The sequence below is a fragment of the Diadema antillarum genome, unplaced genomic scaffold (genome assembly GCF_040938485.1).
Source record: "Diadema antillarum isolate AM-2024a unplaced genomic scaffold, OU_Dant_1.0 seq00000247_RagTag, whole genome shotgun sequence".
Classification (NCBI taxonomy): Eukaryota; Metazoa; Echinodermata; class Echinoidea; order Diadematoida; family Diadematidae; genus Diadema; species Diadema antillarum.
The window spans coordinates 428,244-453,784 of NW_027271291.1; the positions used below are offsets into that span (position 1 = coordinate 428,244).

Below are 25,541 nucleotides of genomic sequence, written 5' to 3' on the forward strand. Positions count from 1 at the left end.
CGGTTTCTTTGGTCTCTTTGGTAGAGTCTATGTGTATTGTAATCAATGCATGGTGTGTTAATTTTGGTAAGTTGTTTTTGGTGTTCGATTGAAATTGTTTTGGGTGTATAAAACAGAAAATATTCATAAGCCTATTGGCCCTATATGTAGCAGTTGTGCTGTTCAAGACGATTGTGATGAAAAGTGCTATGAAGCTGCCGACCAATTAATATAGTTCGTATAGGAGCGCAGTAGAAATTTAGGCCCTAACAATATCATTGTATTGTACTCGATTATATTTAGTAAGCGATTATAATCGAGTATGAAAGATCTATTCTTTTCCAAAGCAATGTAGGCCTACATATTCTGCCCTTTTATAGGGCCTAGGCTATAAACTGTGAGGAGCACTGGCTTTATGCCCGGTACTAGTACTTGTTTCGAATTCTTTCGTAGTTATCTGTACAATTTCATCGTTAGTAGTCGATGCGATTCTTCGAGATATATTATTCGTGACACGGGCCTGGAACGCCCAACGAAATGAGTCACATGATCACCACCACCAGAAAAATTGTCACATGATTTCTCTCGTGCATTCGTGATCGTACGACCGTGTACTGTACATAATGGCATTTTCAATAGTCCCGTGTGTGTACGTTCTCTGATCTGATCATAACCTCATAAACCAGGCCAGGCCAGGTGAATAGACAGTGATAGAGGCAGTACCCAGTTGCAGATGTGCACAAACCAGCTATTAATTAGTTAAGGAGTGGTAAGTACAATTCAAATTCAAGTTCGTAATATTCAGTAAACTCTCCTCTCTAAGTCTAACTAACAAACGTTAGACCTAAATTTTATTCGATCACATCGGTGATCTTCTTCTTCCCGTTGCTTGAATTCCTCCATTCAGAATGGTCAGGAGAACTGCAGGCCAAAGTTGCAGAGCTGTCTAAAACGTGAGGTTTGTGAATGAACAATAGACAAGGTCACAGGATACATCTAAATTTACTTATACAGTTGTAATATGTTTGGTGATTATACACTAACCAGTTTGTTTTGTCAATAGAGTAAACAGAGGATCATTATCAGCAATCATGGGGGGGGGGGGCATTTCATGAAGCAGTTTGGTCGGATATTTTTCTGACAAACTGTTACAAGCTACTGAGATCCTTGCAACTGATTAGCTGAGAGCAAGTTTGGGCATAACCGTGATATTATTAGTCCCCACCGCTGTGTGTCCGTACTAAATAAAACCCTACCTAACCCTATAAACCCTAACCCTGAACGCACGGGTCACGCGCACTGTGATGGGGATCTAGGTGGGGACTATATCACGATAATGCCCAAGTTTGTCCGACAACATTGTCGGACGACATGCTTCTTGAAATGCCCCCCTGATCATAACCGGGGGGCCAAAAGCTAAAAACAGAGGTCGAGTTGCACTCTCTCTACAAACTAAGTAGACCATGCTTATTTTCAAGTTTTTATTGTAACAAACAACATTCCACTGGTCTACCTCAAAAAATTTGTTGCGAAAGCCTCCAAATCCAAGATGGCGTCCAAGTTGGCCGCCATATTTACTGAATTTGTTATTTGAAAGATAGAATTTGATTGAAAGATCAGATTTCAACAAATGTGATGTCATATGAAAGAGAATAAAATTTTCTACAAGTTGATACCATCTTTGTGGGTTATTGTGATAAGTGGATTGAGATTTTAAGGAAAAAACACTCATTTTTTGATATTTTTCTGAAAAAGGGAAAATCATGAAAATGCTTGATTCAGCATAAATCAGAGAAAGACTGAAGGATTATCTTAAAACGTTTCAAGAATTTTGTTTGACATATCATTAATATTTGGAGAAAATTAAGGGTCAGTACCGATTTTGGTTCAGGAGTTATAATGTCTCAAACTTGAAAACTCACTATGTAAAAATGGCCACTTTAGTAGTGACAATACCTTGTTGGTCGTAAAAAGAGCCTGCGCGCGCCAAGACTACTACACGCACCACTGACACTGGCGCTTGTAGCAGTGCCAGTGGTGCGTGTAGTAGTCTTGGCAAACGCAGACATTTTCTTTGACAAACAAGGGTTTGTGCCTGCAAACTAACTTTTCATACCAAGTGGTAGCTCAGGTGACGCTGATTGCTATTATTTCAAAGTAGATTGTTCTGAAGCAGATGAGATGAAGCAAAAATATCTTTCAAATAGAGGTAGAAGCTTGAAACAACCTTGCTATAGAAAGTTTAAAACAAAATCTGGATCAATCACTCAAAAAATTCAAGATTGCAGGCCATCAAAGCTGACATAGTGTATAAAATTGCGCCAAAGTAAATGTATTATTTCGTTTTTGATACAATTTTGTCTGTTGTGCTATCTTAAACCGTCTTAGGTTTTTATGGACACATTTTTAGAACCAGTGATATTCTACTCTCCGAAAAAGAAAAAAAAAAACCAAATCGAGTGGAAGTTTTTGCTTTTGATGTGAGGAGTGAATAACAAGAAAACGGTGAATTTAGAGTGAAATTGGAGTGACTTTTAGTGAAAATGTTCATTTTCACTCATTTTAGAGTGACCTTAATAGGCAGGGCTCCACACTAACTTTTATTTTTGGTGGCCCAAAGGCAAATATCCGATCTTTTTTGGTGGCCCGATCAGGCCACCTATGTTCTTCATTTCTGACATTTTGGTGGCCCGACGTGCGTTTTTGGTGGCCCCGGGCCACCGGACCACCGTTAGTGTCGAGCCCTGCCTTAGGGATCACTTGTCACTCTTCGAGTGATCCCCGAGGTCACTCTAAAATGAATGAAAATGAACATTTTCACTCTCGAGTGATCCTGATATCTAATATGGGAAAGCATCTACCAAGGGCATAAGCTCAGATCAATTGTGACACTATAACCCACATGAAATCAGCCTAAAAACAATGTAAGAAAAATCTGGTGTAAACAGAAAATACAGTTTCAGCATGCATTTTTGGAAATGTGAATATACAGCACGAATAATCAATTTGGACAATTTTATTCGAACAATATACTGAAAAGTAATTTCGCACAACACATTTCGCACAACAAAGTTGAGAAATTGCCGCTATGTCGATTTTTTTTTTTTTTTTTTTGGGGGGGGGGGGTTCGGATCAGAAGGGCTTTCAAGGACATCTACGGATCAGACATTATTACACATATACCATCATCATTCAGGCGTTTCTACAACAGCAGAGTAACATACAAGTAAAAAAGCATATCTTTGATACAGAAGCATTTCTTTTTTATCAAAGATTGGGCCTTACCCTAACACTGGAATGAGCTCCACCCCCCCCCCCCAAAAAAAAAAGACCCTCAATATGGTTTACACTAGCACAATATCGTTCGGATGTATAGGAACATGTAATAGACAGCAATATAAGAAGATTAAAAAAATATATCAAATTATAAGTTATAAGTTGAGATTTAACTTTGACGCGACACACTAAAGGTATTCTACCATTAAAGCCTAAAACATACGGAGATATCACCATTGCTTTTCAAGAAACCATAGCCATAACTGTTGACAATTTAGTATATAAAAAACATTCTTATCAGATCTATTTAGTATATCTAACAATATTTAGCATTAATTATACTGATTTCAGTTTGTACATTAGTTGTTCTATCCCTAACTCACAGTTTAGAACTAGTTTGAGGAATTAAGTAAAGCTGGGTTTTTGTTTTACGTGCACTAATGGTAAATAATGCCTTGAACGACAACCTCGATTAATTACCGCCATCTTGAATTTTGTGTGGATACTATTTTTATCGCTAAATATTACACATTGGCAAAATTTGTGCCAAATTCCAAGCTCCTATCTCTTTTTGGAAAATACTTTCTGTTCAATTTTATCTGCCTCAGAACAATCTACTATGATGAAATGCTACAGTAATAGCGATCAGCGTCACCTACCACTTGGCATGAAAAGTTAGTTTGCAGGTACTTGCAAGTCACTAGACCGTTACAGTATTACATGTGACCATGTAAACACATTGTATGCAAAATTTATAATGCATAAATGTAATTTTTTCAAGTTTTAGACGTTAACTTATCAATAGTGTATGATATTGCCTGTAATTCCAGAAATATGAATTATGTCTCAATCTCAGTAAATCTCAATCTTAATCGCAGGTTTCAAAATAATTCTCCAGTTCTTCTTTAATAAATACTAAATCATGCATTTTCACATTTCTTCCTTTATTCAAAACAATATAAAAATATGGATTCCCCCCCCCCCCCCAATCTATCACAATACACAGCTAAAGTGGTATCAACTTTTAGGAAGTTTTACTCTCCTTCATATGACATAAAATGTGTTGCAATCCAATGTCTCTATCAAATTTTATGTTTGAAATGTTAATTTCAATAAAAATGGCGGCCCTATTGGACCGCATCTGTACTTTGGAGGTTTTTGCAACAAATCTATTGAGGTGTACTTACGGAACATTGCTTAGTATGCTTAATATTATGTATGGTCTTGTTTATAGAGAGAGTGGAACTCGAAAAGTAAGCACGATCTTGGATTTGACCCTCTGTGACGTCTTTGGGAACAGATGCGTGTAAATGCATATTATGTAAAATGGGATTTCAAGTTTGAGACATTATAACTCCTGAACCAAATACAATACTGACCTCTAATTTTCTCCAAATATTGATTATATGGGAAAGATGTTAATTTCTGCATGGTTTTCATAAACATTTTTAATTTCATTTTTTTTAACTTTTTAGCTCACCTGAGCCAAAGGCTCAAGTGAGCTATTGCGATCGCCCTTCGTCCGGCGTCCGTCGTGCGTCGTGCGTCGTGCGTCGTGCGTCGTCCGTCGTCCGTCGTCCGTCGTCCGTCGTCCGTCGTCCGTCGTCCGTCGTGCGTCGTGCGTAAACTTTTTACATTTTCATCTTCTTCTTGAAAACCCCAAGACCGATTTTCATCAAACTTGGCAGGTAGCATCCCTAGGAAGTTAGGAACTCAAATTGTTAAAATGGGCACCATGCCCCACCCAGGGGGCCCCCAGGGGGGCCCAAACCCCCCAAAATTAAGGAATCTGTAAAAATCTTCTTCTCTAGAACCAGAAGTGATAGAGCTAAGTTAATACTATGAGTTAGTACATTGATGACTGTAGTTTCAAGTTTGTTCATGGCAGAATCAGGGGTGCCCCCCTTGGGACCCAGGGGAGGGGGGGGGGGTGGGGAAGGGTTCTAATGGGGCCTAAATTGTACATTTTCATCTTCTTCTTGAGAACTCCGTGACCCATTTTCACCAAACTTGGCAGGTAGCATCCCTAGGGGGTTAGGAACTCAATTTGTTAAAATGGGCACCATGACCCACCCAGGGGGCCCCCAGGGGGCCCAAACCCCCCCCCCCCCAAAATTAAGGAATCTGCAAAAATCTTCTTCTCTAGAACCAGAAGTGATAGAGCTAGGTTAATACTATGAGTTAGCACATTGATGACTGTAGTTTCAAGTTTGTTCATGGCAGAATCAGGGGTGCCCCCCTTGGGACCGGGGGGGGGGGGGGGGGGGGGGGGTGAGGAGGGGTCCTAATGGGGCCTAAATTGTACATTTTTATCTTCTTCTTGAGAACCCCATGACCCATTTTCACCAAACTTGGCAGGTAGCATCCCTAGGGGGTTAGGAACTCAATTTGTTAAAATGGGCACCATGCCCCACCCAGGGGGCCCCCAGGGGGGCCCAAACCCCCCAAAATTAAGGAATCTGTAAAAATCTTCTTCTCTAGAACCAGAAGTGATAGAGCTAAGTTAATACTATGAGTTAGTACATTGATGACTGTAGTTTCAAGTTTGTTCATGGCAGAATCAGGGGTGCCCCCCTTGGGACCCAGGGGAGGGGTGGGGGGGGGGGTGGGGAAGGGTTCTAATGGGGCCTAAATTGTACATTTTCATCTTCTTCTTGAGAACTCCATGACCCATTTTCACCAAACTTGGCAGGTAGCATCCCTAGGGGATTAGGAACTCAATTTGTTAAAATGGGCACCATGACCCACCCAGGGGGCCCCCAGGGGGCCCAAACCCCCCCCCCAAAAAAAATTAAGGAATCCGCAAAAATCTTCTTCTCTAGAACCAGAAGTGATAGAGCTAGGTTAATACTATGAGTTAGCACATTGATGACTGTAGTTTCAAGTTTGTTCATGGCAGAATCAGGGGTGCCCCCCTTGGGACCCAGGGGGGGGGGGGGGGGGGGGGGTGAGGAGGGGTCCTAATGGGGCCTAAATTGTACATTTTTATCTTCTTCTTGAGAACCCCATGACCCATTTTCACCAAACTTGGCAGGTAGCATCCCTAGGGGGTTAGGATCTGAATTTGTTAAAATGGGCACCATGCCCCGCCCAGGGGGCCCCCAGGGGGCCCAAACCCCCCAAATGAAGGAATCTTTAAAAATCTTCTCTAGAATCAGAAGTTATAGAGCTGAGATAATACTATGAGTGAGTACATTAATGACTGTAGTTTCAAGTTTGTTCATAGGAGATCCAGGGGTGCCCCTCTTGGGGGTAGGGGGGGGGGGGGTGGTTGGAAGGGTCCAAATGGGGGCCTGAATTGTACATTTTCATCTTCTTCCTGAAAACCTCATGATGGATTTTTGTCAAACTTGGCAGGTAGCATCCCTAGGTGATCAGGATCTCAATTTATCAAACTGGGCACCATGCCCCACCCAGAGGGCCCCAGGGGGCCCCAATTCCCCCAAATTAAGGAATCTTGAAAAAAATTGGGCCCTTATTGTACATTTTCATCTTCCACTTGAGAATGCCTCGTCAAAGTTTGGTGGAGCTGTGAATAATTTAGATTAGTGACTGCGTGAAAGGTGAACTTGCGATACTCAGGTGAGCGCTAGACCCGCGGGTCTCTTGTTAGAGAAAAATTCATGGTGCATTCTGAAAAAAATGTCTCCGTAAAAACCTAAGATGGTTTGAAATAGCATTAAAATGTTCAGAATATATAAAAACCATATAAATAGACAGCAAAACAGACAAAATTGTATCAAAATCGAAATGATACATTTACTTTGGCGCAATACACTATGCCAGCTTTGATGGCCTGCAATCTTGAATTTTTTGAGTGATTGATCCAGATTTTATTTTAAACTTTCTATAGCAAGGTTGTTTCAAGCTTCTACCTCTATTTGAAAGATATTTTTGCTTCATCTCATCTGCTTCAGAACAATCTACTTTGAAATAATAGCAATCAGCGTCACCTGAGCTACCACTTGATATGAAAAGTTAGTTTGCAGGCACAAACCCTTGTTTGTCAAAGAAAATGTCTGCGTTTGCCAAGACTACTACACGCACCACTGGCACTGCTACAAGCGCCAGTGTCAGTAGTGCGTGTAGTAGTCTTGGTGCGCGCAGGCTCTTTTTACGACCAACAAGGTATTGTCACAACTAAAGTGGCCATTTTTACATAGTGAGTTTTCAAGTTTGAGACATTATAACTCCTGAACCAAAATCGGTACTGACCCTTAATTTTCTCCAAATATTAATGATATGTCAAACAAAATTCTTGAAACGTTTTAAGATAATCCTTCAGTCTTTCTCTGATTTATGCTGAATCAAGCATTTTCATGATTTTCCCTTTTTCAGAAAAATATCAAAAAATGAGTGTTTTTTCCTTAAAATCTCAATCCACTTATCACAATAACCCACAAAAATGGTATCAACTTGTAGAAAATTTTATTCTCTTTCATATGACATCACATTTGTTGAAATCTGATCTTTCAATCAAATTCTATCTTTCAAATAACAAATTCAGTAAATATGGCGGCCATCTTGGACGCCATCTTGGATTTGGAGGCTTTCGCAACAATTTTTTTGAGGTAGACCAGTGGAATGTTGTTTGTTACAATAAAAACTTGAAAATAAGCATGGTCTACTTAGTTTGTAGAGAGAGTGCGACTCACTCGTTAAATAAGCGACTTTTTGGGGTTTGGCCCTCCGGTTATCATGCACTTTTGAGGGTTGTACAAAAGTGTAGAGTATGTGACCATTTATGTGAGTGATTGGAAATAGTCTAAGCTATATGAGTATGAAGTATATCCTGTGATTTTGGTGGAGTTTGGGTATGCAGAATTTGAGATATCAACTGGGCAGGCCAGGGATGCGAAATTAGAATTTGCATTATTTAATTTACATCAGCACTGGTCTTCTTTTGTACCTAGGATTGCAGTTTTCTTTATTGTCAGATTGTCATCCAAGCTAAGTGCATTGTCATAATTGTAGATCTATGTAAATTTTACGTGAATATTCGATTCAGTGCCGGTCATGCTGCTTTCAATTTCTGCTTGACTAACGATACATCTGTAGCTAAGCCTAAGTCATTGTTCAAAATCAAATGTAAATTATTCATCCTTACAATTTACTGTAACAGTAACATGGCGACTGATCATGATCCTTTGCATACCGTAGTTGTGGGTTAATTCAGCCCCTTTGTTGTAATGAGTGCGCTATACTAGGGACCGAGTTTACCCACTACTTCATAGTAATCATACTCATAACTTAGGTCGAGTTTACCCATAACTATGGTAATTTAGTAGGGTATGTAGTGCACATCAAGAATAAAGCTTGATGCCTGGTAACTTAATACCTGAAATATACACTGTAGCCGTTACTTATTATTTACAATTGTGAAACATGCACGAGGTGAAGCCGAGTGCATGTTGCACTACATTGTAAATACCCGAGAGTGAGCTGCATCTCCACTAACGCCACGAAATAATCCTGTGCATCATTTGTTTTATAAAATGGGTCGAAAACTAACAGCATTTTTCACATACCTTTGTGGGTCAATACCAGTCAGCAACATGTAGCACTCGCTCAAGAGTCAAGATGTCCGAAGATGTTCGTCCCAAACATTTACGCACGTCGCACTCGGAAATCCCGCACATATAAGTACTGTACGTATATTATAGAGTATACGTACGCCACACATGTTATGCACACAAGAAAGGCCGGCCGGCAACCTGAACTAGAAGTTGTTTACAGGATTGACAGCGCGTATAGTAGCGCGCGACGCACTTGTAACAACTGATTGAGTGTGCACTGCTAGTGTAAACATTGTGACGTCAGGCTGTGCATGTTAGTGAGAAATTAATGCACGCACACGTGACTCATTTCAGCGCTTCCAATTGGCTACATTCTTGAACCCATTTTATGATTACTGATACTGCACACTACCTATAAACCATTGTACATCCTACATATATGCATATTCTAGCACTTTTTAAAGGACAGGTTCACCTTCATAAACATAAGGATTGAGAAAATGCAGCAATATAAGTACAACACATCAGTGAAAGTTTGAGGAAAATTGGACAATCGATGCAAAAGTTATGAATTTTTAAAATTTTTGTGTTGGAACCGCTGGATGAGGAGACTACTGCAGCTTGTGAGTCATATGCGTACAACAGTATAAAGAAAATGTAAAGAAAATTCAACATATTTTCACTTTTTTCGCATAATAAAAGACCACTTGACTTGTCTCTTTCTAGAGGCAGGGGGAATGATATTACCCATAACATATGTCGGTAACGAGTCAAGGGAATGTGTACTTTTTTTCAAAAGATGAAATTTTGTGAAATTCTCTTTATATTTTCCTTATATTGTTGTACGCATGTGACATCTGAGTTTCATACACTGCAGTAGTCTTCTCATCCAGCGGTTACTGCACAAAAACTTCAAAAATTCATAACTATTGAACGGATTGTCCGATTTTCCTCAAACTTTCAATGATGTGTTCTACTAATATAGTTACAATCTCTCAATCCTTATGTTTATGAAGGTGAAGTTGTCCTTTAAGTTAAAACAAAAGCCTACAGGACTCATGGAGGCTTTGTATTGCTAGATCCCAAATCTTCTGGAGTAAACAGAAAGCTGTAAGGATTCAAAGGCGCATCAAGAATAGCATTCAAAGAGGGGTGGGTGATTGGAGAAGACGTTGCATCAAAGAGGGGTGGGTGATTGGAGAAGAGGTCGCATTTAAAACTAGGCCCCGTTTCATAAAAGATGTTAGAATGTCAACTCTTGCTGGAATGACAACTTCCTATAGCAACAGCCAATCAGGAAGCTGCATTCATGTCGTTACCATGACAATTGACATCCCAGCAAGAGTTGTTATCATATCAACTTTTAATGAAACGGGGCTGGTCTGGAGTGAGGCCCACACTAAGCTTACACAAAGAGCTATCAAAGGAGGGTGTGGTGTTCATTCTGACACAATCACAGTACATGAAGCAAGTTGCATTTCTTTGTTCTTCCTGAAGCATTTTAGCTCAACTGAGAGGCTTAACCCTTTAACCAGGTCGGGCTTTTTTGGGTGTTCTGTGGCCGGGGCGAGGTTGATTCAACCCCCCACCCCCTGAGATCTCGGCCGTCGCTCGTGCAATCGCCATGAAAATTGGCACGTACATTACCTGTGGCGTAGTCTACTAAACTATTTTTTAAAAAATTGAAATTTTCATCATAATAATTATGTTAATATATGCGTAAAATCATACTTTTGCTCTGAATCAGAAATTAAAGCTCCTAGAATCCTAATTTTTGGTGATAACATTCTTTGTAGCATTCCTAACAATGTACATGAAAAAAAAATCTGGTATCAAAATCAATTTCTTATGTATTTTATTGCTTTTACAACCTTTTGTTTTATCATTTTTATTCTCAAAATTTATGACAGAACCTATTTCAAGCATAATTATGCTAAAATTAATTAGTTTCAGCCTATGAAAGTGAAAATAATTATAATCTTTATGAATAAGAAGAGAAAACTCCATTTGCATAGACTTTATACACAAAATCACGTTTTTTGAGCCATTTTCGGTCTGACAGGCATGTATAAAAGGTCGCGCAGCATCGTAACAGTATGTGCGATTTTCGCGAAAATGGTGTCAAAAGATGCACGAGACTTGAAAGTAAAAAGTCAGCGAATGGCGCGGTCAAAAAATTTCGCGCGGCGGAGTAGTCGCGAAAAATCTCATTTCTTTTTGTATTCCAGATATTTTGAATATACTGTACTGCACCTTCAAGTATGTCAGAATGTTAGAAATTTGGCACTGATGGGCATGGAAACACATGACATACTTGTGGTAGGCAGATACTGTTTACACCATGTATTTAGCGAGTCTAAGTTTTCGCGAATCGGGACTTCCCAATGATTTCGCAAGTCAGTTAAATTCGCGATCGTAGAGTACTGTGTAGTAGGGCAAGTCCAAGATAACGCGCACGTTACGTATGGGACATTTAGAGACTTTTATGACCTGAAAAATAGTGTTCTGGCCTTTGATCATATTGAACTTCATCATGGTGATTGATATCTAGAAGAAGTATAATCATGTAAAAAATTGAGAAAAATGAACTTGACAATTATATTCTAGAAGAGAAAATATGTGCCGTTACGTATGGGACCAGAAAAATTGTGTTTTTTTGAACATTTTTTTGAACCTCAAAACTCTCTGAAAGTATATCATTCTACAGTTTCATGTCATTAGGCAAAAAGCTCTAATTACAGGTTCTAATTAAAGACAGACATGACGTGTTACGTATGGGACAGTTACGTATGGGACAGTTTGTCCCCCATTCATTTAGTGTGTGAAGAACCATGTTTATGGGTATTTTGCATAATTATTGAAGTAAAATCAGTTGAAACTACTCAAATACTGATCCAGATTGTCAAGGAAACAATATTCCCCAAATATTCACCATCATAATCATATTCAATCATATTTCTATATTTTTATTACCAACCTGTTTATGCATGCCCTTTGTTCCCCATTCGTTCAGTGTGTGGAGAACCATGTTTATGGGTATTTTGCAAAATAATTTTGCAAAATACTCATAAACAATTTTTTTTGCATAATTATTGAGGTGGAATCAGTTGAAATTACTCAAATACTGATCCAGATTGACAAGGGAACAATATTCCCCAGATATTTACCATCATAATCACATTCAATCATATTCTATATTTTTTATGACCAACCTGAGTATGTATGCCCTATTTTTATTAGGATAGTTACTACTGAAAAATTGAATAGGTTAAAGTGTTTACTTCCATTGATGAAGGGCAGTTTGCCATTTAGTTTCAATAAAAAGCAACTTGACACAAGAAATATCAAGTTTAATAAATAAGCAATACTTGCTGTGTGGAACCCCAGTGTTCGAGTAGATATGATGTCTGTCTAGCAGTCAGTCATTGATTCAAGTCACACCTCGGTATGTATACCCATGAATTTTGTTGTGGCTACTACTGAAATTGAATAAGGACAATTTGTGTATCACTTGCAATTAAAAAAAAAAATCATTTTACTTTTTATTTTTTTTCTCCATATATCAGAACCATTTCAAATTGGATCTCCATCACATAAACTTTGAATTCCTCTAGTCTTAGGATTTCGTGCTCTTAAGTAATTCATATAATTGGTTTCCAATCATCTCTTTAAATATTGAAAACTGAATCCCTATTTCTACAAGAAACTATGCCATCCCTTTAATGCTGATTTTTCATTGTGTATTTTGCCATTTTCCCCTCCCCCTTTCTGGAAATTGTTCAGTCAAGTTCATGTATTGTTTCAAGTGTCTATAACTCAAAAAGTAGCTACAATGTTGGGATGCTTTCTTCAGGATGATTGACCATTTGTGTACTGAGAGACTTCCCAGCTAGCTACATGCATTCACATGCAATATGTATGAGGATGTCCCATACTTAACACATTTGTCCCATACGTAACATTATTTCAATGCCTAATAAGAAATATTTCTTTTACTTTTTTTCCTTTTTTCTCTGGTATTTAATTTCTCTAAACAATAAATTAGAACTTTCCAAAAGGGCATTAAAATAACCTTAGCAATTTCAGAAAAAACCTAAAAAAATGACCTCATTTTGTTACGTATGGGACATCTCATGATAGGACACGAGCTAATTTGCATAATCATTTGCATAATCCCTAAATTTTCATACCAAGTTAAACTATGTGATGAACTTCTTATGTCCACATATTAATCAAATATCATTTGCTTTCCTTTGAATTAATATGAATTTTTATAAATGTCCCATACGTAACGCTGTGTTTCATTTTTATGCAAATGAAGCCATTGAAATTTGCATAAATTTACATAATATCATTTTTTCCTCCACGGAAATCAAAACTTCAACTCATAAGCTTCAAAATGATACCAAACATGTCAATATTGAGCAAAGATGAAATTTTGCCTTCTGAGGGGACCTTATCTTGGACTTGCCCAGTACTGAACAGAGAAATTATATGTGTGTGTTTGTCACATTCATACCGGGATCGAAGTTGTTATTTTGGTGTGTCTTTAATTTCGCGAATAGCACCCGACTCGCGAAATTGGCAAAAATAAAAACTTTAAGAAATATTCAGCATATACAGTATCCAGTGATTGAGTTTTCTTGGTCTACAGCCTGTATGATTTATAGACTATTTACCACTAGACCACAGAATTAGGTATTGATCTCAGTCAGTTTATGCTTATGGTGTGAGATTCTTGAATACTGGTACTGCACACTCTACTGTGTCATTATGTGTCTGGCTTTTGATATTTATTGCACTTTTTGTACTCCATTTCATGCCCTCAGGACAAAGATTGTAGGAATTCTGTCTTCATTCTCCGTTCAGTTTTCTGATCAGATTTGAATTGCACCCAAAAGTGATTGTTCTAGACCTAGTGAATAACTTCATTCTCTTCCTGCAGAAAGTAATGGTATGAAGGGCCACAGTTTGGTCAAGTTAGACATTCATAGATGGTCCATACAATTTTATTCAACCAGGTGTCATTTGTTTGTTTGTTATGCTCACATGTCCAGGTTCAACATGAAGTCCCTCCAAATTTGCCCCATGCTGTTCTTGGTTCTGGCATCGTGGGCACTGTGCTGGACCGACGCCTCCCTGAGTGACCCGTTGAATTTGGAGAAGGCTCTGCCAGGAAGGCAAGTCACAACTGCAAGCAGAGGATCCCCTTGGCCTTTGCCCCAGGAGATCCAAGTCACCAATGATGTCTATACCCTGGTCTCGGAGGAGAGATTTGAGTAAGCGAAAGAAATTCAAATTGATCTGCACTGGCCTTTAGCCAATACAGTTGAGTCAAGATATTAGCGAGTTTTAGTTTATATCATATGTGACGTGGATATAAAAATGATGGTTGCATTGACGGTTCTCCTCTCTCCCTGCGTCGTGTTGCAAAGTATCATTAGATTTAGACAGAAGAGACAGCATACATATACACAGTTAAATACTGTAAAAGTGGACATTTTAGTGGTGTTGAAATTTTCGTGCATTTTCGTGCAACCAGAAACTATCCCGAAAATAAAAGCATGCGAATATTTTTGCTTGCCATATGTTGCAGTAGTTGATGTCTTGATTCCGCGGAATCAAAATCATGCGAAACTCTTCTTATAACTCGCCGAGCGCGAAAAATTAGTCATGCAAAATATCCACTTTTACAGTAGTAGTGCCCCTTGTGTTGTGTTTCATAATGGCAGCAATTAGTTCTCCGCGTCATGAATTTGAGTGGACGCTAAAATGGCCCAGAACTGTTGTGAAAACTCAGAAGAGCAGGATGCGAGATCGATTTTGATAAGCGGTTTTGTGCACTGCAGAACTGTTTCTTTTTTTCCCTCTTAACCTGTTGAGGACAGGCTGATTTTGCTACAACACGCATTTCTCATAGACATTTGCCCAAGTATACCCGTGGTACTCTGGACTCGTCCTCAGCAGGTTAGCATTGGTGTTGGAGATCTAAAGCTCCCTAATGAAGGCAAAAACCCTTATTCCTAGTTGGTTATTTTGTGAAAATGATTTGCTGGGCCAGTTTATGCTGCTTTGGGTATAACAGTTTCATGAACAATAGTCTCTGACTTTTAACTCGCAGATGTGTAAGCCACGATATAAACCCATTGAGTGCCACATTATTCTGGAACTGCAATACACCAAACATTTTTTTTTTTCAAAAAGGCTATTTTTTAAAGCCATGAAACTTGTTCTACAAGTAGATTATACATTTAAATGCTAGACCTGCAATGAGCAAAGTCGGAGAGAAAATTCCAAGCTTTGTTGTGATGTAAATTGTATTACAAAGCTATGATTGCTTTCTTGCAAATGGCCTGCAGCTATGTTATTTCCCAGGTCTGGAAGGCATGAAGTTTGTACACACAAAGCTGCAATAAGAATAGAATTTATGTGAAAAGCCCTTATCTATGGAACAGGGCTATTCAATCACAAGGCAACGCAAGCTACATGTGTGAGGAATAGAATTGCAAGTGGAGCTTTTCCTATACTGTTGTGGTATTTGGTGAGTTATCAATCAGTGTGGGTGGGCTTGTGCCTTCAAGCAAAATATGTGAACTTGGCATGACATCAACTGAGTCAGGTGTGCGAACCAGGTACCGGTACCTAAAGGCCTGAAATCACGAAGGTGGTACAAATGAAACCATAGACAAAAACCACGGAGCACCAAGTGTTGTACAGAATATTTTGTTACAAAATTGGTCATTTCGTCGACAAAATGACCGTTTCATTAACTAAATTATCATTTTGTGGACTAAGTGTTCATTTAGTTACAAAATGTTGTCATTTTGTTACAAAATAATCATTTCATCAATGAAATGTCTGATTTCGAAATGAAATATTCCATGCGACACTTGGCGCTCCATGGTTTTTGTCCATGGTTTAAACCATGGTTTCATTTGTACCATCTTCGTGAATTTGGGCCCATAAAGAGTTAAATACTAGACATGCTTTTTTGCCATGCTCCACAGCAAAGCCTGATGCTCACCTAGGAAAAAGTAACGGTACCATTGTTTCTTTTTTTAAGACCACTGTGCATGGTGTACTGCAAACTTTTTACAATTGTACCATCTCAGTATGCTAGAACCAAAGTTTCAACTAGTTAGTGTTATATTTTTACAGCAACAAACAGAAAAGCAAATATGTGTAAGGATATATAAGAACTCGGGTCCATTCTCCTGTGTAGTTTTACAGCGACTGGAGTACGATGCGATCTACTGGATAGTGCCTTTGCAAGGTATTTTGGAATCATCTTCTTCGGGACCCCGCAGGCAGCCCGTAGACGTAGGTCACCTATGGCCTTCACGGCGCCCTCAGCGACCGAACTGACAGGTCTCGATATTAACGTGATGGAACCGTGCCAGGATTATCCAAGTCTAGAGTCAGATGAGAACTGTGAGTTCATGCATTGCAGGCAACTGTGGGGAAAGACATTGTGTTCAATTCTTCATTGTATTTGTGCATTCATACAAGATCCAAGGTGATCTGTGGCCAGACTCTGTGAAATGAAATTAATTGAATCCTGAGTTTTTTGTTTTTCTATACAGCAAGTTTAAAAAAAAGAAAAAAAGAAAAGAACATTTTTGTGCAGTGGCACATGATCAACATCAACACAATTTATTTACTTTTTAGACATATTTCATAGAACTCTATTAAAGTCTCAGAGATGAATACATGAATTTGTATGGTCTAACTGTTGATTCAAATTCTGAGTCAACATGAGCTTGTTTACCTACTTCATGGGTTGTGCAGTTTTGTGACACAAAGAGGGGTTGTACAGTAAAGTTGACAATGCTCGTTATGGTGGCTGGCATCGCACAATGTTAAAGTTTCAGAAAAGAAGTCGATTCAGCTGTGTTAGGCAGAAGAAAGGAAGGAATGCTCACCTAAGTATGACAGTGTGCATGCATAAACCATTGAAGTTTTTATTCAAGGTTGTAAATACCAAATGAATGAACGACTTTTCAACCTACTAACTAATTCTCTCAAACTTTATGTCTGGTTTTTTTTTCAGATACTTTGTCAGTCTCTTCTCCCAAAGCTACTCTGACTGCAAAATCAATTTGGGGTGCCATAAGAGGTAACCAGTCATATAGTACTGACTGGGTGATCATGGAAACTTATTTGCTACCATCACCCCCTATGCTGTCCCCCTCCCCCCCCCCCCCCCCCCCCCCCCCCCCGGTATAAAGCCAAAACATAGTTCTTGGAGAGGCTGAAAATTTTATCATTTGGAATTTGCTTCCAATACACTGAAACTTACGTGGCATGTATGCAATTAGCCAGAATGATGACTACTTTTGGAGAGTTGTGAGATCACAAGTGTAGAAGAATTTCAGTCTTATAGATAGAAGACTTTTATTCCAGAAGAACCCTACCCATGAACCCCACATTCAGCATTGTGGGAAGGTAGTACATAACATGACAATCGATCATACCCGTGCAAACAAACTGCATGGGATTCACTCTAGCGTGGAAGATCGATCGATGGATGTAGCTGTGGCCCGACATTTTGATTTCCAATAATCGATTATGAAATATTATGTCACAACTATGATCGGGTAAGCTCTTAGATTGTGGACTTCCGGCAAAACCTTGTTGGCCTAATATTTCACATTTCTGTCGTTACCCAACTGAAATCGTGTTATCACAGTATTATTTCACTCATTTAAACACATATACAATGTACATACATGTACATTTTAGAGTAATTATAGACAGTTCTGCTGGCATATGAGAACCATGTTTTGGCTTTCTCACCTAATGCTGAACTTGTATTTATGAACATCAATTATTACTCCCAACTTCCTTCAGTTCAGAGAATCACATCATACATGTACATCTCCTGCCTCAAAGTGACATCTTCTAAAAATAAAGCAAGCATTGATAGTACATGGATAAGGCCTGTGATATGTTCAAGTACATGTACATGTACCAACATTTTTTCCCCTTGGGATGAGGGAGGGGGATAGGGGGTTAAAGTTTGATGGGCATTGCATTGATTGTCTGTGGTCTAAATTATTGGCCAAGAAATTTCACTCCTCTGTAGATATTGAATGCAAGAATATAGGAACAGCAATATTTTATTCTGGTATTCACTGAGGACAGGAAAGGCAGCAGCCACAAAGGCTAAAGATGTATTTTTAGACTGTTGCCTCTGACAATAATGTTAACCTCTGTGTACCTGCTTTTGTTTTGTTGTAATGATATAACCACATGTGTATCAATTTAAACACATCCCTTAAGACACTTATGCACTTAGAATAATGAAAAAAAAGTAACGAAGCAGAACAGATTCACATTGAGATCTCAGTCTAAATGTTGTAAGCCTTCTGAGCAAGGAAGTTGTCCAAAGTGTTTGTTCTTGTTGTTGTTGGTGTTGTTGTTGTTGTTGTTGTTGTTGTTGTTGTTGTTGTTGTTGTTGTTGTTGTTGTATCAATAGTCCATTCAGAGAAGCACACCAGTTGACAGATTGTTCTATATTTCTGCAAAGGCAGCTACATGTATACAAAAACTGCGACACGTGCAGTTTCATAGTACACATTTGAGGCACTAAAGAGGAATATGGAAGACAATCTAAGATTTCTAGCAGCAGCATATTCTTGCATTGAATCACATGAACTGACTGGGACAAACCTTACAGACAGCTGAATGTATTTAGTAAATATTTTGAATTGAGAGCACTAGTTTGACCTCTCCCCTGTGCAACTTCTCTCATACAGGATTGGAAACATTCAGCCAGTTGATATACGGTTCCAGTGATGGTGGGGTGAGTAATGAAGTGTGATTATGCACCAGATCCAAGTTGCCTTTGGTACATAGAGTAAAATCAGGGAGATGTTACAGGACAAGTCCACCTTCATATGTGACCGTGCACCACAAAACACACAAAAAGTCGCACCCCTTGATTTTAGGTGAGGATTCAAAAAAGGTGAAACGGGTCAACCAAGTCAATATTGGGTTTTTCATATTTTCTAAAGGAACTACCCTTCTTCTACATTATTCTCAAGTTTGTGATCAAAAAATGAATGGGAAAAGGCATTTTCACCAGTTTTTCTACGACCCATTTTTCATAGAGTAGTGAGATCTGGAGGCACCTGTTCATTCCTTGATAATCTCTAGCACATTCTTCATTTTTAAGTCTAGTAACTTTTGAAGGAATAAAGCTACATGTACTGCCTTGAAAGTTGGCATTAATCATGGACAGAATGTGTTAATAGAGCTTAATCTGTTAATCTCTTCATTGTTGTTGCTCCGCTCGTTTACACCCTGTTTTTTGTCCTATTCATCGCACAGCCAGCGCTGTTTGGTGAAGATTAAGCGCATGAATAGACCTTGTACTTCAGAGCCTCTTTTCTCGGTTCACACCTTTCCAGAGTGTGTGCTTTCTTTCCAATACTTGTATATGGATAGGTTACGAGAGTCCATTTCATTTGAGTTATACATCATTTTAATGCTTAGAATCTGCTCTTTCAGAATCTTTCCTTAACTAAAAATCTGTGGCTGGCGACTTTTTGTTGATTTTGTGATGCAGGGTCACATACATGTATACATGTGGATTGAGTGAATGCAACAGTATTTTGTGAGTAGAACACATCAGTGAAATTTGGGGAAAATCAGACAATCCGTTCAAAAGTTCTGATTTTTTAAAGTATCTGCGCAGTCACTGCTAGATGAGAAGACTACTACAGTGTATGATGTCACATGCGTACAACTATATAAGGAAAAGAAAAAGAATTTCACAAAACTTTACTTTTTGAATAAAGTCCACATTTCTTTGACTTGTTACTGATGTATGTTAAGGGTAATGTTATTCCCCCTGCCTTCTGAAAGAGAGATGTAGAGTGTTCATTTGTTATGAGAGAAAAGTGAAAATATGTTGAATTTTCTTTATTCTTTCTTTATATCGTTGTACACATGTGACATCACAAGCTATAGTAGTCTTCTCATCCAGCCGTGACTGAGCAGAAACGTCAAAAATTCATAACTTTTGAAGGGATTGTCCGATTTTCCTCAAACTCTCACTGATGTGTTCTACTAATATTGTTTCATTCACTCAACCCGCATGTCTATGAAGGTGAACTTGTCCTTTAATATCTAGAAGGAGAAGAAATCAGAATCTCTCCTTTGTACCCATGCTCCGTGCTGCAGAGATGTTATGTGCTCTGTTGCTGGTGTGAATGGATTACTGTGACATAAGAAACCTCTTCTGTCTAAATCTGCATCATTCCAAAATCATGACAAATCTATTGAGCAGCTGTTTGCTGTCCCTTTCAATATTTTTGGCAGCAGTTTTTCAGTGTGCAAAGAACACAATAAATGCACAAAAATCAGCAATAACTGTACTTCTTCAAGTAAAATGCCAGTATAGTATGCAGAAATACACCATGGCCAATTAATTAATCTGCAAAATTCAGGTGCTAAACCTGGTGAACAAGATGACTCACAAATGTGCGCAAGATGGTTGAATGTGAACTTGTCTTTTTCTAAATGATACACTTAATATTCATTTTTCAGCCCCGGAGCACCAATAGAAAGGGGAATAGGGGAGAAAAATTGAAGGATTTGTTGAATACAATATCAGCACCAAGTTGCTCACAGGATTTCAATATCTTCGATGAAATAAGGCTTTAAATTGTTGAAATTAAGAATGACGTCTTTAGTCAACATATCCAAACTTATGGAAGAGCCAGTGGAATACCTATATACGATAATATTGTCATGATTTGAGAACCTACCCATAAATTTGCACCAAGGCAAAGAAAGTCTCTCTCCTTCTATAACATGTATAACACTTCTCTGGTAAAATCAAACAAACTGTATGGCAGAAGTCTCTTCAAAATTGGCATGAAAATATAAAAGTTGTGTCAATGATGTGTTGAGGTGAACTTTCAATATGAAGAAACTATCAAACGAAATCCCCTTGAATCAGTTTCACTTAATGTGTAAATTAACATGTGAAGAATAGAAGTGCTTGGATCAATACTACCTCTGCCAAGGAGATAATGTTTTTTGGTCGCTGTTAGTTTTTTTTTTCTCTCTCTTTGCAAAATACCTCAAAAAGTTGTGACTGAATTTGGCTGAAACCTGTAGAAAAAGTTGATATTGACAAAAGGAACAGATGATTAAATTTTGGTAGTGATCCGGGGAATATTTACAGTATGAACTTTCGAAGAATTTTTGATATTTTGTTTAAAAAAAAAAGGGTTAATGAACTTGGGAGTTCAAACTGTGTGAATTCGAGATTTGCATTTATATGTGCACTAAAAAGCGTGCTCTGCTCAAGGGGCTTTGCAGTAGGAAGCTGGTGAGATAAACACAAGGCTTCTTTATCACTGGGAAATTTCAGCATGCGTGTATGAGTGGAAATGAGCTGCTTGGTGGAGGTATTTACTCTCCGAGTGCTTTTATAGTTGCAACTCCAGAGATACAGAAAAATATTGGAGGCATAGTTCTGCAAAAACAGTGATGACAGTGATTATTGCCATAATTTAGCCATTAATTGTGTGATGTTTATTCTTTGTACCACTGATTATATAGCGTGTGATCAACAAGACGAGTATTACGGACTTCCCTCGCTTCAGGCATCGTGGTTTCATGGTGGATTCATCCAGACATTATCTCAGCATGTCCTCTATCTTTCAGACTCTGGTAAGCTCCCATTCTCTTCATTTCTGATTGTACAGTGGATCAATGTTCATCTTCAGGCTTTTAATTTCAGAATACAAACTGCAAATGATTGTATTTCAACTTGTATTTTGATATCATTTTTTAACTCATTTGAAGTTTGTCTACATATTCCACAATAAGTGAGATTCACTTATGAATACCAATAAAGAGAAAACATAGATATACATGTATGTTGTGTGATAAATGAATGACCTTGCAGAAAAGTGGCAAAAGATCAGCAGCATGTCAGCTTTAAGTATAAGAGTATGATACAGAAAAAACCTCAAAACATTTTAGAAGATCACAGAAGGAGTGTATCAGAAGTGGTGATCGGTAGACAGTGTACATGCTGTTTGTGACAAATCATGAATGCTATGAATTGCCTATGATGTTATGTGAAAGAGCACAATTTTTATACTACATGTGTAATACATATCCAAGATGTATAATCAGAACTTTAATGCAAAGTTATAAGAATTGATCTACAATCAATTCAAATGTACATGAAGAAAACTAGTTACTACAAATTAAGACACCAGTAAGTATACTGTGCAAGCACTTATTGCCACAATTCATGATAGTGAATCAGCCATGCATGTATTGATGTATTCTTTGTTGTTGTTATTGTTGTTTTCTTCTTCAGGACGCAATGGCATATAACAAGTTAAACGTCTTACACTGGCACATAGTCGATGACCAGTCGTTTCCTTACGAGAGTGCTGCCTACCCCGTCATGAGTCAAAAGGTGACCCTTTATCATATCCCAGCCACTTGTTCCCCGCCCCCCTTTATTTGTTTGATGGTCAGTACTTTAATATCCAATATGAGTTGTGTCAGTGTTATCTAATTGTCTATCATTACTAAGATACAAGGATCATGTTGTTAATCTCAGAGCCTCCTAGAATTGACATGTCGACTATTCTGATAGTGCTGTGCTGTCACTGTGTTATACAAAATAGGTAGGTCTTCATCCGCTTGAGCTTGAAGAATAGCCCACTATTTCTGTTCCAAAGAATTAGCCGATCAGAAAATAGCCTGCTAATTTTGCAATGAAGACCAAAATAGCGGGCTATTCCGATCGGAAAATGAGCCAAAGAAATCTTGGACTTATGTGCAGAATAGCCAGCTAATTTGCAAAATAGCGTGCTAATCTTAATGCGTCTTCATCAGCTCGAGCTTAAACATCGGCACTGCATGTGTTGCGCACCACGCAGGAACGTAGGCAGTCGGGTCGGAGTGTGTTCGCGGCGCCAGCATCGAGCTTATTTAACCCTAACTAGGCTGGGCTATTTAGGTAGTTGATAGAGCCGGGGGGGGGGGGGGGGGGGGGGGCTCCCAGGCCCCCCTCCAGATCTCGGCCGTCGACAGCGCGATCGCGACGAAAATTGGCACACACATTGCCTATGATGTAAACTAAAATACCATGAAGTTAATTTTTTAAAAAAATTATCATTTATGCTAAATTATGCTAATTTATTCATAATGATGCATGAAATCAGACTATTTGGTCTAAATCACAAAATTAAGCTCAAAACAGACACATTTTTTTTATAAATATTATTTTTAGTGTCCTTAGCAAATGTTGTTTAAAAAAAATTGTGATATCAGAAAAAATTCTTAAGTATTTTATTGTTTTTTTGAATTTCTTACCTATTTCCTTGTTTTTTCGACTTTATGTTTTTCATTGTTTTTTCGATGAAATTTGTCCGCGACATCGCTCCGAACAAGAAAATATGTTATTCATTGATTTTAATCAATAAAACACCCAAATAATTATGCTTTTATGAAATTTGCCTGTAAGCACAGTTTGCATTGAAATTGTACACAAATTCACGTTTTTGAGCAATTTTTGGTCTGACATGCATGTACATATTTATGCGTAACTTCGGAACCGCACGCCCGGGCGTCGCAAATTTGGTGTCAAAAGATGCGGGAGACTCGAAAGAAAAAAGTCGTGAAACGTCGCGGCGATAGCTTTTTGCGATTGCGATACATCGCGCGGAACGTCGAGGGGAGGCCTCGGAGGTCTCCCCCCCCGGCCTAGTTAGGGTTAAACCCGAACGTGCGTGAAGCTCGAGCTGGTGAAGACGCGATTGCACATTTCAGCTGACTTCGGGCTTATTTCTCTGATCCCCCATAAGTGAGCTATTCTTCAAACTCAAGCTGATGAAGACCCATCTATTTGACAGGTCTACTGTATCAAATAATGGTAGGCCCCACATTTTCATCAAGAATCATACATGTATGATGGAATGATTTTCCTTGGTATAAGCAGACATTTTAATCTACAGTAAAGCACATTCTCTTCCGAGACCCTCGTCCCATTTTATCCTTAAAGTCTGTTCAAAGATATCTCATTAAGGACAAAATTGATTTTTTTTTTTTCATGAGCTGTAGTTCTAAAGGCATTTTTGAAGACGATCATGTTCATTAAAAAAAAAGAAAAAATGTTTCCAATAGCGGTCATTGTGTGTCAATACAACATACGATATTTTGTTATTCCTGTGATCATTAGCATTAGCAAATCATTTTGAGAAATAATGAGTCCATTCTTGTGAAGAGTATGATGTTCAGTGCTCAGCATATTCAAATTTTCATGAATTCATGTGTGAAAATATATAGCATTTTTTTTTTTTTTTTTAACCCTGGCTGTACTGTGCAAGCAATAGTCACATCCACTAGCATATTTCATTTATATGCTAATGGGTACATATATGTACACCATATGTCCTTAACCCTGTACATTGTACGTGCTCAGACACTTAGCAAACATTTCATGAGCATTCAGTTCCAAATTGCACTTTGTTGTAGATCAGCAAGCCCACTCAGGGGTAGTGATGTGTATCAGTCCCAGAGTAAGGTTGTATTGACACTATAGAATATTAAAGTAATGATGTCGCAGTCTTTTGTTATAACTCAGTGCTGGTTCCACAGGAGATACCCTTGGACAAGGTTTTGGGCAGTGGGATGTAACCGGGTATGAGTGTGGTTATCAACTACTGTAAAATGAGAAATGTTCGCGTACATTTTAATTTTGCGAATTTCGCGAGCGTGAAGATTCGCGAAATCAAAATGCACGCGAAAGTTCTTTTGTACACTATATGCACTGAATGCCAGTGGCAGATCGCGAACATTTCATGCCGCAAAAAAGGCCGCCGGCTCCAATTCACAAAAAATTCATTCCGCGAATATATCATGTTTTACAGTATTGTGTTCACAGATTTTGGTACTCTATAGGGATTGGGAGATTAGGCAATCTGTATTCATTGACATTTACTTCAATCTATCAATACCCAGGGCTCATGCCAACTGGTAAAAAATGCACAGTAAGGGTAAAGTACTAGTAATTGTCAATGACTAGTGAATATGGATTATCCAATGCCTTTCCTATATCACCATTAACCTACATGTGTATGTATAGCATCGATATACTGAAGTGAGTTTACAAAACTTGCCACGTATTGAAGGTTGATATATTATCGATGAGAACATCTTACAAACTATAGCCATCAAATGTCGCTGGTATGCAAAGGGTTTAAGCTTTCCCGACTCTCATTCATTGTAGGGAGCCTATGACCAACATCACGTCTACACCCGCGAGAATGTGAAGGCAGTCATTGAGTATGCCCGCCTGCGCGGTATCCGGGTCATGCCGGAGTTTGACACGCCCGGCCACACCCAGTCGTGGGTCTCCATTCCGAACCTCTTGACCCCTTGCTACACCGAGAAGGGTCCCACTGGACAGTACGGACCTGTTGACCCCACAGTGGACTCCAACTATGACTTCCTGAAGACCTTCTTTACAGAGGTCACTGACCTCTTCCCGGATAAGTACGTTCACATGGGGGGAGACGAAGTCAATTTCGCGTGCTGGTGAGTAGACTGCCACAATTCTTTTCTTCTTTTTATTCAATTTTTTGTTGTTGTTGCTTTTTTAGTCGTGCAGATCAAAAGAGCCATGCTGTTCTATTAATACCTTTGTGATATGCACACATATGTCTTACATTTTCATTTCATGTTACCTAGTCTGTACATCATGTATGCCTTTTATTACTAGAAATTAAA

At 38.6% G+C, this 25,541-nt stretch overlaps 1 protein-coding gene across 1 annotated transcript in view; it reads left to right on the forward strand.

The window, feature by feature from the left end:
- Window positions 1–418: 418 nt before the first annotated feature.
- The window catches only part of LOC139729574 (beta-hexosaminidase subunit alpha-like), a 40,842-nt gene continuing 15,719 nt past the window's right edge, over window positions 419–25,541 (forward strand). The window contains exons 1-8 of the mRNA XM_071640499.1: window positions 419–748; window positions 13,829–14,050; window positions 15,994–16,202; window positions 16,822–16,887; window positions 18,530–18,576; window positions 21,348–21,458; window positions 22,120–22,221; window positions 25,042–25,349. Of these exons, the coding sequence (XP_071496600.1) occupies window positions 13,836–14,050; window positions 15,994–16,202; window positions 16,822–16,887; window positions 18,530–18,576; window positions 21,348–21,458; window positions 22,120–22,221; window positions 25,042–25,349 (1,058 nt within the window). The 5' untranslated portion in view covers window positions 419–748; window positions 13,829–13,835. The remainder of the gene's footprint in view (window positions 749–13,828; window positions 14,051–15,993; window positions 16,203–16,821; window positions 16,888–18,529; window positions 18,577–21,347; window positions 21,459–22,119; window positions 22,222–25,041; window positions 25,350–25,541) is intronic.